Below are 13,309 nucleotides of genomic sequence, written 5' to 3'. Positions count from 1 at the left end.
ACAGAGAAATGCCTGTTGATCCTGCCGAAAATCTAGTCTATTAACAACCTCCTGTAGTGAGCTGACAGTGTTGCCGTTGTTGCCAGCTCTGACATTTTCTCCTAACTAGACTATAGAACACGTCACGCCGGAACCTCCACTTCTGGGATCTCCTGTCGTTGGTCTTGGCTCCCTCTCATATTTTGTGTGTCTTCCCTATGGGAAGAGGAACAGGGGAGAAGAGATGCGGCTGAACACCACACTGGATCTCTTTTCTCCTTTAAGACACAAAGCTTTAAAACTTTTTTTTTTTTTTTCCCTTAACTCAGGGAATGCATTAAGGTAAAATGTTTTTCTTTTAAAATAACACATGTAGGGTGATCAATTCTGATATAAAATTAGCTGTAGACTCGGATTTGAATGTGGTTAGCCAGGATTTACAGTTCTGCGACCTTCACATGCCTATACTGCTGGGACCAACCACAATGCACTTTGCAACTTGACAGGTGATCACCCAGCAGGAAGTTTGAGCTCCACGCCTCCATCACACGGGGACTTTCTTTCTAGTTGGATAATCTGTGTGACCATGACTAGTGTTATGGCCAGAAAGCCCTAAAGGAGACCCTTTGCTTGTTTGCCATTGGGGCAGAACTGGGCAATATTTAGCCTAGCCTGTCTTGCCACCGTAATAAGTTTTGATGGCTGAGATCTCTCTGCAGACTCTTAATACTTCTTTGATAAATCTTGGTGATAAGAGTCTGAATAAAGCTCTGCATCAGATCCCTTACATTAGCAAAGTATTAGGACAGAGGAAGCCACAGCGTCAGAAGAACAGTATGCAGCTGTTCCCGGCTATATGAAAACAATCAGCAGGTTTCTGAAACAGATTGGATGTGACAGCAGTGAGACACTCAAGCAGCATGTGTTATGTAAAAATATTCCTAATAATGCAGACAAGCAGACATTTTATAGACTTTTATTGCCCCGTACATGTGACTGCATAACAACAATTTTGTGCTTCAAAAGTTTGCAATTTACCATGTTTAGAAAGATGGATTAAGCCAACTGTGAAAGAGAAATGAAATGCTTATGTACACTAAATTGTAACCGCTGTGGATTTATTTAAATGGTGTTTTACTTACAAATTACATTTATTCTAAGAATACATAAATGGATAAATCTGAATTCCGGAAAAGGGATACTTTAATGGCAAAGTAAGAGTCCTAATACCTTATGCATACCGTGTGGATGGCTGTAGCATAGTATAAAAATCATACCTTGCTGCAAGCCTGCTCCGAAACATGGCATGGATTTCCAGAAAGACAGTTTCATCCCCACCCTCTCCCTCTTCATTCACAAAAAGCCTTGTGTAATGTAATATATATATATATATATATATATATATATATATATATATATATATATATATATATATATATATATATATATATATATATATATATATATATATATATATATATTACATTCACAAAGGTTTTACATTCTGAGAAAAAAAGTACAAGGCTTTTTGTGAATAGGTGAGGAGGGGCAGAGATTCTACTGGGGACATGGTTTTGGGTTTTGTTTTTTCCTTCAATTTGGCTTTACAGAAATGCAAAGACATTAGGTGTCTTTCCTTATGTCATTTCAAAAGAACGTTTTTGGGAAATACTGGGTTTAATTAAAAAAAACTAAATTTTTTTTTTTCTCTCCAGCAAACTGCCAACCTGGGTACGAGGATTTGTGCCAAAGATTTTCTACATCACTGAAAAGGCCTGGAACTATTATCCTTTTACAGTCACTGGTATGTAAAATTATTATATAACTAAATCTAGTTTAAGTTGATATAGTTCAATTTTAGATTGCTCAAAAAACAGAACATTGGTTTGGAATAGTCAGTTGGTTTTCTTTAAGCTATACTTTAACCGCTTCAGCCCCAGAAGATTTTACCCCCTTCCTGACCAGAGCCCTTTTTTTTTATTTGGCACAGTGTCTAACTGACAGTTGTGCGGTAGTGCGACGTTGCACCTGAACAAATTTGATGTCCTTTCCCCCCCCCCCCCATAAATAGAGCTCTCTTTTGGTGGTATTTGATCACTTCTGTGGTTTTTATTTTTTGCGCTATAAACAAGAGCAACGATTTTGAAGAAAACGCAAGATTTCCAGTTCTAGTGATCGTCGTGCACTCGCATTGGCTCCACGGGTGAGCAGGGGGCACACGCGTGCACCCCTAGTGGCCAAATCAGGAAGCAACGTAACATGACGGGGATTAGCGTAGCCAATCCATGTTGCCACATTTGTGACGGAGGCTGGTCGGCAAGCGGTTAAGCTGTGGGTGTTTTTTATTTATTTATTTTTTCCCTAGTTTTGGGTAGCTTGTAGAGAGATGAGAACACTTATTAGGTTATTGTTTTTGCTGAATGTAGCTTTCTACGTTGCTTAGAAAGTGCACATCGTGTTACAGATCTTTCTTCCTCTTTTAGCGTGGAGTCTGGGCATTCACTGTGAGAGCCCCCCCCCCCTTCCACATAGGCAGAGAAACAAAACTGCAGAGCTGCAGTCTGAATAGACAAGCATATTAATGTTATTTTGCTCACTGTGCTTTTGTTGATTGACTCGGCCCCTCTTTGCTGAGCGCATAGCGGAGCTGCACGTTGCATATCGAACTCTGTGTGCATTCCAGCACAAAGTTTTGTATTATAAATTTTTCCTGTGGTTCGCTTAAAGCCACAATCCTCTGAAATAGACATGATCAGTGCTATTGGAGTCTGCATCCTGGCCCTTCATTTACCACAGATTTACAAATAAGGTAACCTAGATATACATCCCTTTAGTCATGCATTGCTGCTGCAGTGGCATTTAATGAAGTGGTTGTATGGCTTTCCATTGGTGCCATGATTGTCAAGCATAAAGAGGAGCTTTACCCTATTTTGTGAATGTATAAAGAGTAGTGTCGTCTCTGGCAGCCAATATGTTGGAGTCTATTGTGGTGGTCACTTTTTTGTGTATTGATTGTTTGAGGTGTAAAGCCCAGCCCCCTCACCAATTGGAGTTCGAGGATATTGGTTTAATACAGTGTGTGTGTGTGTGTGTGTGTGTGTGTGTGTGTATATATATATATATATATATATATATATATGTATGTATGTATGTATGTATGTATGTATGTATGTATGTATGTATGTATGTATGTATGTATGTATGTATGTATGTATATGAATGTGTATATATATGAATGTGTGTGTGTATATATGTATATATATAATATATATTTGATATGTATTTTTATCTATATATTTGATATGTATTTATTTGAGTCGGGGTCTGGGAAAACGCCCAGGAGAAACGGCTTCGGCTGAAGTGTGATGGGGGTGCCCATCGTATCGTGTAAAAACTTCACCACCTGTGACCAATACGTTTGAATTTTAGGGCATTCCCATTAGAGATGGGGAAAAAAAGTACCGGGTACTTGTGTACACATGCGGCAAGTACTAGAATAGGTGTGTTTGTATTTTGAAATTGTAAGCGGTGTGAGGTATGCTCTGTGTTATAAAAACCTGGGTCAGTCGGTCAGAAAGTTTTGGCGATACTAGTTTACAGATGTCCAATGCATCACTCCATTCGTCATCTGTAATAGGCCCCAGCTCCCTCTCCCATCTATTTTTTAGTGTGTAAGCAGCCACGGTCATGGAGGGAAGTGATAACATCGCATAAAACTGAGATGAGTTTTTTGGGATCTGGGTTTTTAATCGCTGCCTTGGGCTAGGGATAAATCATCCAGGGGAAATTGGGCATGGTACGCATGGCGAAGCTGTAAGTGCCTATAGTAGAAGTGATGCGGGAAAGGATTTCAGTTTGCCACCAGAGGTTAGGTGGGATAAGTAAAAAATGCCCCGTTCACACCACAATCCACTACCCATGATCCGTCTAAACTCTGGGACAAGCCCATTACTCCATATGGGTGTAAATTCATGCAAGGGTGGCAGGCGCAGTTTTGCAGAGACTATGTTCCACGCCCTCTTATATTGGTATAGAAGAGATGTAGTGGCCACCTTCCTGCCCTTCCTCTCCGTCCCTCCAACAATCGCCACCATCGGGTCTAGAGTTAAATTAGTCCATGCCGGGCATAGAAAATGTACAAACTTGTATTTATCTGTTTTGTCTATGTGGAAAATTTGTGATAATTGAGCTGCTAGATAATACAAGTTGAGGTCCGGCAGTGCCAGTCCTGCTAGGTCCGTGGGCTGTTTAAGTTTTTGCCATGGGAGCTTGTGCCTAGTTTTGCCCCATACAAAGGGTTTCAGGAGGGTTTCTATCACCCTAAAGTGTTTGAGGACCAGGTAAACGGGAGTGCCACAGCATATACAATATTTTCGGAAGGACCATTTTAATCTAGTTTGTACGAACCATTACCTCCAACGGGAGACGCACCCATAGTTGTCTTCTGCTTGATCATGTCAATTAACCACTTGCCGACCGCCGCACGACGATGTACGTCGACAGAATGGCACGGGCAGGCATATGGGCGTACATGTACGTCCCTGCCTTCCCGCGGGTGCCCCCCCCCGGTGCCAGCGGCGGTCGGATTCCGTGCAGGAGCGATCCAGGATGAGGGGGCGGCCATTCATTCATGGCCACCCCCTCGCGATCGCTCCTGACGAATGGAATTGCAGCATTGCATCACTTCCTCTCCTGTAATGTAAACACAGGCAGAGGAAGTGATGTAATCTCTCCTCCGTGTCGGTATTTTTCGTTCCGGCACCGAGGAGAGAGGATCGGCGAGTTGCACCAACACTACACTATACAGTAGAACACGCCAGGCACACTTTCACCCCCCGATCACCCCCCCAATCACCCCTGCACCCCCAGTCACATTGACACCAATTGCATTTTTATTTTTTATTATTGCATTGGTGTCATTTTGTGACTGCAATAACTGTTAGAGCAGTTAGGGTTAGCCCCCTTTAGCTCTAGGGTACCCCCCTAACCCCCCCAATAAAGGTTTAACCCCGTGATCACCCCCCGTCGCCAGTGTCACTAAGGCTGGGTTCACGTTGCAGCGGTTTGAGAACGGATGTGATTCGCACCGCACTGCAGTGCAAATCACATCCGATCTCTGTGCGATGCGAGTTCAGCCATACAGATAGTATGGTTGAATTCGCATCGCACCCACCGCAAACTCGCACGGGACCCTTTTTTTGGTCCGCAGCAGAATCTGATCGCATGGGTGTTCACACCATGCGATCCGATTCCTGTCCGAGTTTGCAGATCGCACTGCGATATGCAAACTTTTCTGGGGGTGTCATTAACATTTCACTGACACTCCCTGTAGTTTGCATAGGGCAGTGTGAATTGCCGCCGGGAGGCATGCGATGCGGGAACCCGCCGCGGATTCGCGGCGTTCCCGCATCGCTCCAGTGTGAACCCAGCCTAATAAGCGATCGTTTTTCTGATCGCTGTATTAGTGTCACAGGTGACGCTAGTTAGGCAGGTAGGTATTTAGGTTCGCCACAGCTTTTTATAGCGCCAGGGACCCCCATATACTACCGCATAAAGCCCCCTGATTGCCCCCTAGTTAACCCTTTCACCAGTGATCACCATATAACTGTTACAGGTGACGCTGGTTGATTAGTTATTTTTTTATAGTTTCAGGGCACCCGCCATTTATTACCTAATAAAGGTTTAACCCCCTGATCACCCGGTGGGTGATATAAGTTTGAGGGTCAGATAAGGTCTGCGTCGCCCCAGGCAGCGTCAGGTTAGTGCCAGTACCGCTAACACCCACGCGCAAAGCATACACCTCCCTTAGTAATATAGTATCTGATCAGATCTATATTGGCGTCGCCAGCAGTTTAGGTTTCCCAAAACGCATTGTTAGCGGGATCAGCCCAGATACCTTCTAGCACCTGCGTTTAGCCCCTCCGCCAAGCCCAGCCCAGCCCACCCAAGTGCAGTATCGATCGATCACTGTCACTTACAAAACACAACACACATAACTGCAGCGTTCGCAGAGTCAGGCCTAATCCCTGCGATCGCTAACAGTTTTTTTTTTTTTTTGTAGCGTTTTTGATACAGTCGCTGACAGCCTAGGTGTTTTTCTACCTGTGAGTCTCACTAGTGTACCCCTAAATTTAGGGTTGTCTACTTTCTAAAATGGGGTAATTTGGGGGGGGGGTTTGTGCCATCTTGGCATTTTATGGCCTTCAAAACTGTAATAGGTGGTGAGGAGTGAAATCAAAAATTTACACCCTTAGAAAGCCTGAAGGCGGTGCTTGGTTTTCGGGGCCCCGTACGCGGCTAGGCTCCCAAAAAGTCCCACACATGTCATATCCCTGTACTCAGGAGAAGCAGCAGAATTTATTTTGGGGTGTCATTTCACATATGCCCATAGCACGTGTGAGCAATATATCATTTAGTGACAACTTTGTGAAAAATAAATAAAGTTTGTAATTTTCCCGCAACTTGTGGCAAAATATAAAATATTCCATGGACTCAACATGCCTCTCAGCAAATGGCTCGGGGTGTCTACTTTCTAAAATAGGGTCATTTGTGGGTGTTTTGTGCCATCTTGGCATTTTATGGCCTTCAAAACTGTGATGGGTAGTGAGGAGTGAAATTACAAATGTATGCCCTTAGAAATCCTGAAGGCGGTGCTTGGCTTTCGGGGCCCCGTGCGCGGCTAGGCTTCCAAAAAGTCGACCACATGTGCTTCTCACCAATGCGAGGGAGCTCGCATGAACGTGAGAAGTACCTGCGGGAGGAAGCAGAGACAGCTGCTGAGGGACCCCAGAAGAGCAGGTTCGGGGCCACTCTGTGCAAAACGAGCTGCACAGTGGAGGTAAGTATGACATGTTTGTTATTTTAAAAAAATAAAACATTTTACTTTACAATCCCTTTAAGTTTGATATAGTCTGACGGGGTTCTAGTCATCTTAATCCCAAGATATTTAATGGTATCCACCCTCTGCAAGGGGAGCAGGGCCCTATCTCTGGGAGGTGGAAAGCTGTCCAAAGGAAGAATTTAGGACTTGTCCCAGTTAATTTTTAGGCCAGAAAACATGCCAAATTCTTCTATCAGTGCTAGAGCTAGGGGGAGTGATTGGTCTGAGTCATTTAGATAAAGTAGAATATCATCTGCATAAGTGCTGATCTTCTCTATGATCCCGCCCCTACACAAACCCACTATTCCCACATGTGCACAAATTGCCGTGGCCAGCGGCTCCGCTACCAGAGCGCAAAGCAAAGGAGATAAAGGGCACCCCTGTCTAGTGCCTCTAGAGAGGGGGAACAGATCTGAGGGCCAATACCTTGGCCACCAGATTCTGATAGAGTAATTGGATCCACTTAATAAATTTGGGCCCCAGGCGAAACTTGGCCAAGCAAGTCCATAAGTACTGCCACTCAACAGAATCAAACCCTTTGGCGGTGTCCAACGCAACTATTATCCTTGTACTGGCGTCATCGTGTGGGGTCTGGAGGTTCATAAATCTCCGGAGATTAACCAACGTGTTTCTGCCCGGCATGAATCCTGCATGATCCCCATGGATCAACGAGAGGATCGCCTTATTGAGGCGGATGGCAAGAACCTTAGCACGTATCTTGACATCCACCTGCAACAAAGAGATGGGGCGGTAAGACTCCGGGAGGTGCGGATCCTTCCCAGGTTTGGGGATAAGCACTATAGTAGCCTCCCTCATGGTCGCCGGAAGTTCGGAGGTTTCAAAAGTAGAGTTATATAGTGCCAACAATCTAGGGGCCAACAGCTCTATGTAGGTAGAGTAGAATTCTATCGGTAGGCCGTCTGAGCCTGGAGCTTTGGACGACGGAAACGCAGCAACAGCCAACACTATTTCCTCCCTTGTCAGAGGTGCTTCTAGTCCTAGAGTCTGTTCCTCAGTCAGGTGGGGAAAGCGCAGCCCCATCAAAAGATTCCATCTGGGAGGGGTCATCCGAGGCATTTGTGGTGTAAAGAGGTGAAAAAGTTGGGAAACATCTGCGTGACCCGAAAGGGATCCGTTTCTAGCACTCCTTGTGACGAGCGGAGGGAGAGCACCACTGGGGGTCTCTCCTCGCTATGGGCTAGGTAAGCTAACAACTTCCCCGCTCGCTCACCATGCTCGAATGACCTCTGCCTGAGGAAAAACATCTTCTGTTTGGATTTTTCATAAAGCAACTGGTCCAGTGTTCTGGAGCATAGTCTAAGGTTGCCTGCCTTTTCCGTCGTGGGGTCCTTTATAAAGTCCTCTTCCACTCCCTGTAAAGCGTGTGTCGCCTCTGCTATATTTGTTGCAGAGAATCGTTTTACCTTGTTAGTCTGTAAAGTCATTCTAGCATGCAGTTTAAATGCTTCCCAGACTATTTGCGGTCGTGCCGACATCTCATTGGTCTCAAATGCCCCCCAACCCGATTCCAAGTCACTATCCTCCGGGAGGCGAGTCAACCAAAAGGGATTCAGGCACCACGCCGTCAGAGGGTGCGCTTGCTGTAGGGAGTGTGTTGCCCAGTATGGGCAATGATCAGATGGCGATCTGGGAAAAAGGCCCACATCTGTGAGCCTAGGTAGGAGTGCTTTGGATAAGAGTATAAGGTCTATCCGGGACATAGAATGGTGAGTGGCGGAGAAACAGGTAAATGCTTGTTGTGTTGGGTGTCTGGTTCTCCACGAGTCCACTAAGTGGAAATCGCGGAGAAGGCAAGCAAATCTCGTCAATGGGGAGCACGGCGCGACTTGCGCGAGGGCCATCATCCTATCTAGAGACTTGTCAAACACATTGTTAAAGCCCCCCATCCACACCACCGAAGCAGCTGGGTGGAGAGACATATAATTAAAACCCTCTGTCAACATGCCAAACTGGAAGGGTGGGGGTACATAAAATGCCATTATAAGGAACACATCCCCATGCAGCTTTGCTTTTATAAATACAAATCTACCCAGGGGGTCTATAACTGAATCCTGGAGCTCAATGTGGGTGCGTTTTAGCAATTAGTAAGGAGACTACTCTGGAGTGCGTAGTTTAACCACTTTCAGACCGGACCAATTTGCTGGTCAAAGACCAGACCACTTTTTGCGATTCGGCACTGCGTCGCTTTAACTGACAATTGCGCGGTCGTGCGACATGGCTCCCAAACAAAATTGACGTCCTTTTTTTCCCACAAATAGAGCTTTCTTTTGGTGGTATTTGATCACCCCTGCGGTTTTTATTTTTTGCACTATAAACAAAAATAGAGCGACAATTTTGAAAAAAACATTATTTTTTACTTTTTGTTATAATAAATATCCCCCAAAAATATATAAAAAAACATTTTTTTTCCTACAGTTTAGGCCGATACGTATTCTTCTACATATTTTTGGTAAAAAAAATTGCAATAAGCGATTGATTGGTTTGCGCAAAAGTTATAGCGTTTACAAAATAGGGATAGTTTTATAGCATTTTTATTAATAATTTTTTTTTTTTTTTTTTTACTAGTAATGGCGGCGATCAGCGATTTTTTTTTTTTTTTTTTAATTGTGACTGCGACATTGTGGGGGACCCATCGGACATTTTTGACACATTTTTGGGACCATTGTCATTTATACAGCAATCACTGCTATATAAATGCAGTGATTCCTGTGTAAATGACACTGGCAGTGAAGGGGTTAACCAGTGGGTGGCAGTGTAGGGGTTAAGTGTTCCTAGGGGTGTGTTACTAACTGTGGGGGGGGGGGTTGGGCTTTCATTTAGTGAACACTGATCTCTGCTCCAATCACATGGAGCAGAGATCAGCGTCACTAGTTGCTAGGCAAAATGGAGAAGTGTTGTTTACAACGGCACTTCTCCATTCGGCCGCTCCGTGAGACGATCGCGGGGATGCCCGTGGCGATCGAGTCCGCGGGTCCCGCGACCGGGCTCACGGGGGTCCCGACCAGCGCGGGAGCGCGCCGCCGGTGGCGCGCTCCTGATGGCAGGGCGGCAAATTTAAAGGGACGTACATGTACGCCCATTTGCCTGCCCCTGCCATTCTGTCGACGTACATCGTCGTGCGCTGGTCGGCAAGTGGATAGATGGAGTGGTAAGTCCAACCAATCCAAGGGCGCCGAAGCGCTCTCAGCATGGGACCTTCAGCGTGTGTTTCCACTAAGGCCACCACCTGCCTTCATTTTTTTTAAGCTGTCCAAAGACCGCTGACCTCTTGATGGGGGGTCTCTCATTCCCCTCACATTCCACGTGAGGAATTTCAATGTGGCCATGGGTGTAAACTAGTCAGTGGTGAGACTCCAGGAGACAGAGTAACCCCCCAGGTCGGGGCAACCGAGACCCTCCCCCAGCCGGGAGAGGGCCTCAGCCGCACCACCAGGCATATGTAGTACCATAGAAAACAAGCGTGTGCGAAATCAAAAATAACTTTAACCCTTGAAAACCGTGTATCCCCCCCCCCCCCTCCCTGCCCTGCACTGACTCCAACTAGTGCGGGCATTAATCCCTAACTGCCAACAGGGCACAAACATTTTTCAACTCGGGAAGGAATGACATTGTAACAGAATACCCGTGTAGGTGTCATGATAAAAAAAGCAAAGTATTATGCCAGTTGTTCCAACCCAAGTAGTGCATAGAAAAGCGTTGGGCGAAACGTCGCTGTTTTATGTGACACAATAGGACTAAGCTCACAAATCAAGGTGAGCTTGCTAATTGGTTATTCCCCCCGCCGGCAAGGAGGGATCAGAACTATATACTCCTGTAAAAAGTAGGAAAAATAAGGTTAAAGTTTTGACACAGTCTTTGGTATGTTTGACTACAATAAGCAAGCATATGCCACATAGCTCCGTGCAGGGCATGGCACTCTGTCCAGAGGAGATTTCAGCTAGGGAAACTGCAAAAGTGCTGTCCCCATCCTTTAAGGGAGGCCATTCCAGTGTCGAGTGTCCATATACTCATGGGGAGCTCAGCCTCCATGCTCGCGGGCGGCCGTCTGAACCAGTGAGCAATGTGCGTATGCAGTCAGATGCCCTGCCTCCATGTGGCTGGCCCAGGCCATGGCAACAGCGGACGTAAAAAAAAGGAGGTTGCGTGGTAAAAGTCGATGTCTCAATATTTTTGGATCTTGGAGTGATAGGTGTAATAAGCACTGTTATCATGTAGTTACATAATCACTCAATGGGTATGGGGAGATAGAGGCTCCATTCCAGCGATACGGATGTAATCGAGGATAACAAGTGGGGTGGAGAGGTAGCACTTCCAGAGTACGGCCGACAGAAAGGCAGATCCGTACATATATACTCATCTGTTGGCATCTCGACGTTCCAGCCAGGTCAATGCCGTCTCAGGATCTTCAAAAAAGTGGGCCCGGTCATTGCCTTCCACACGTAAGCGAGCAGGAAACAGCATGGCATTTTTTATATTCTTGATCCGCAGTCGTCGTTTCACTTCCATTAAGTTTTTGCGTTTTTTTTTTTTCTGGACTTCAGAAGAAAAATCAGGGAAAATTGACAGTTTTGTTATCAAATGGGGTGTTTCCTTTTTCCCTGCTAAGACAGAGGATAGTGTCTGTCTCTGAAGTTTAGAAATTTGGCAATAAAGTTGCAGGGAGGTGCCCCCGGTGGTGGCGGCTTACCCGACAGTCTATGTGCCCGTTCCACCGCAAACATGGGAGAGAAGGACTCCCTACCGTAGGTGTCCAATAGGAGCTTTTTTCAAAAATGTCGGGGGAGTCTCTGCCCTCCACTCCCTCTGGCAGGCCTACAAAGCGCAGATTACACCTGTGAATCCTGTTCTCAATATCATCCTGCTTCTGTAGGATTAGATTCACTTGGTGCTGCATGGCCTCCGAGGAGATCTGCAGGCTGCAGGGGGGGGGGGGGGGGGGGAGTCCTCTATATTGCCCAGGCGGGTCTCAGCTTCTGTAACCCTCTCCCTTAATTTCTGAAAATCTTGCCTGACCAGCGATGCCTACTTTTACCTCTTCAATCCTGGCTGTGAGGTTGGTTTGGCAATTCGTGACAGCTTCTTGACATGCTGTGATGGCATCAAGGAGTCTGGCTGTGTCTGTGTTCCACGCGCTCTCCTCCCCCTGCATGGCGGTGCCATCTTGGTCTGCTGGGTCTGTTTCCTCATGCCGGTATTGAGACAGTCTAGCAGCCGCTGTATTGTTCCTTTTTGCCGGCGACATGTGCCCAGGGGTTACCCGGTCTGCGGGGTAGCCAGAACGGAAAGAAAAGTGCAGCCTGTGTCTCAGGATATGCGAAAAGGATATTCGGCCGGCAGAGCTCAGCTCACATGCGTCCCATCTCATGCCGCTCCAGGCCACGCCCCCCATATTTGGGGGTTATTTAGCTCAAGTGTAGCACCTGCTAGCGAGAACAGTCCACACAGATGATTCCTTTTCAGGGCTTTTCTGGCCCACTTTTATTAAAGAAAAACAAAGTTCCAGAAATTAAACAAAAGTAGTTTACCTCGCTGGGGGGTTTTCACTGCCAGCAACAAATAAAAGGATATTCAGCCTCCTGGCTTACACCTGCAGCATTACAAACAAAAATACCAAGCCATCTGGCTCTCTTCAGCAGCAGACACACCAATGCTCAGGCTCCCACATGGAGCTCTCCTGACTACTGTCAGCAACCTCATACTCAGGTCTCTGGCTATTTCAGTGCACACCTGCACTCTCTGGCTTCTCCCTTGCAATTATGGACTCCTCTGGAGCGTGGAGCGCAGAGCCATGGTCAGGCCAACACACACCTGAACAATCGGTGTGCTGGTGAGTCTCAAATCCCGGACCCAGGACTGGGTATTTCATCCCACCCGGATCTCTAAGAAATCCCCGGGCTCCAGGGTCCCAAAGTGGACTTCAGTAAATAACGAGTAAAATGAAGAGTCAGTTTCCTCTGCGTTACAAGCTCCCTGGAGCTCCTCAACCCATCTAATTTGGTGTGCAGCAGACATTTGGTCTCGAAGGGGCTCTCTCGAATCGCTTTAGTGCAGGCCTTCGTGGCATCGTCTTGGCTCATCTGGAGGTGTGCACCGTGGTTCCTTCCTTGACATTTGTGATTAAATTTTTTTTTCAGGTCTGTGCATATATTATGTCTTAACCTGTTTTTAACCACTTCGCATCCAGGCCAATTCTGACATTTCTCTCCTACATGTAAAATTCATAATTTTTTTGCTAGAAAATTACATAGAACCCCCAAACATATTTTTTTTTTTTTTTTTTTTTAAGCAAAGACCCTAGAGAATACAATGGCGGTCTTTGCAACTTTTTATCTCGCACGGTATTTGTGCAGCAATTTTTCAAACACATTTTTTTTTTCAGAAAAAAAGTTTCAAGCTTTAAAAAAAACAAAAAACGTAAAGTTAGCCCAA

The 13,309-nt window shown here is 45.8% G+C and overlaps 1 protein-coding gene across 1 annotated transcript in view; it reads left to right on the top strand.

Moving 5' to 3' along the window:
• LOC143934101 (cytoplasmic phosphatidylinositol transfer protein 1-like) overlaps window positions 1-13,309 on the top strand; it is a 223,820-nt gene that overhangs the window by 100,114 nt on the left and 110,397 nt on the right. Inside the window, exon 3 of the mRNA XM_077457416.1 lies at window positions 1,695-1,783. Coding sequence (XP_077313542.1) covers window positions 1,695-1,783 — 89 coding nt within the window. The remainder of the gene's footprint in view (window positions 1-1,694; window positions 1,784-13,309) is intronic.

The sequence above is a fragment of the Lithobates pipiens genome, unplaced genomic scaffold, assembly GCF_037356315.1.
Source record: "Lithobates pipiens isolate NorthernLeopardFrog02 unplaced genomic scaffold, aLitPip1_a1.2 Scaffold_27, whole genome shotgun sequence".
NCBI lineage: Eukaryota > Metazoa > Chordata > Amphibia > Anura > Ranidae > Lithobates > Lithobates pipiens.
Note: the sequence above shows the minus strand (reverse complement) of the source record. Positions and strands in the feature narration are given on the sequence as shown.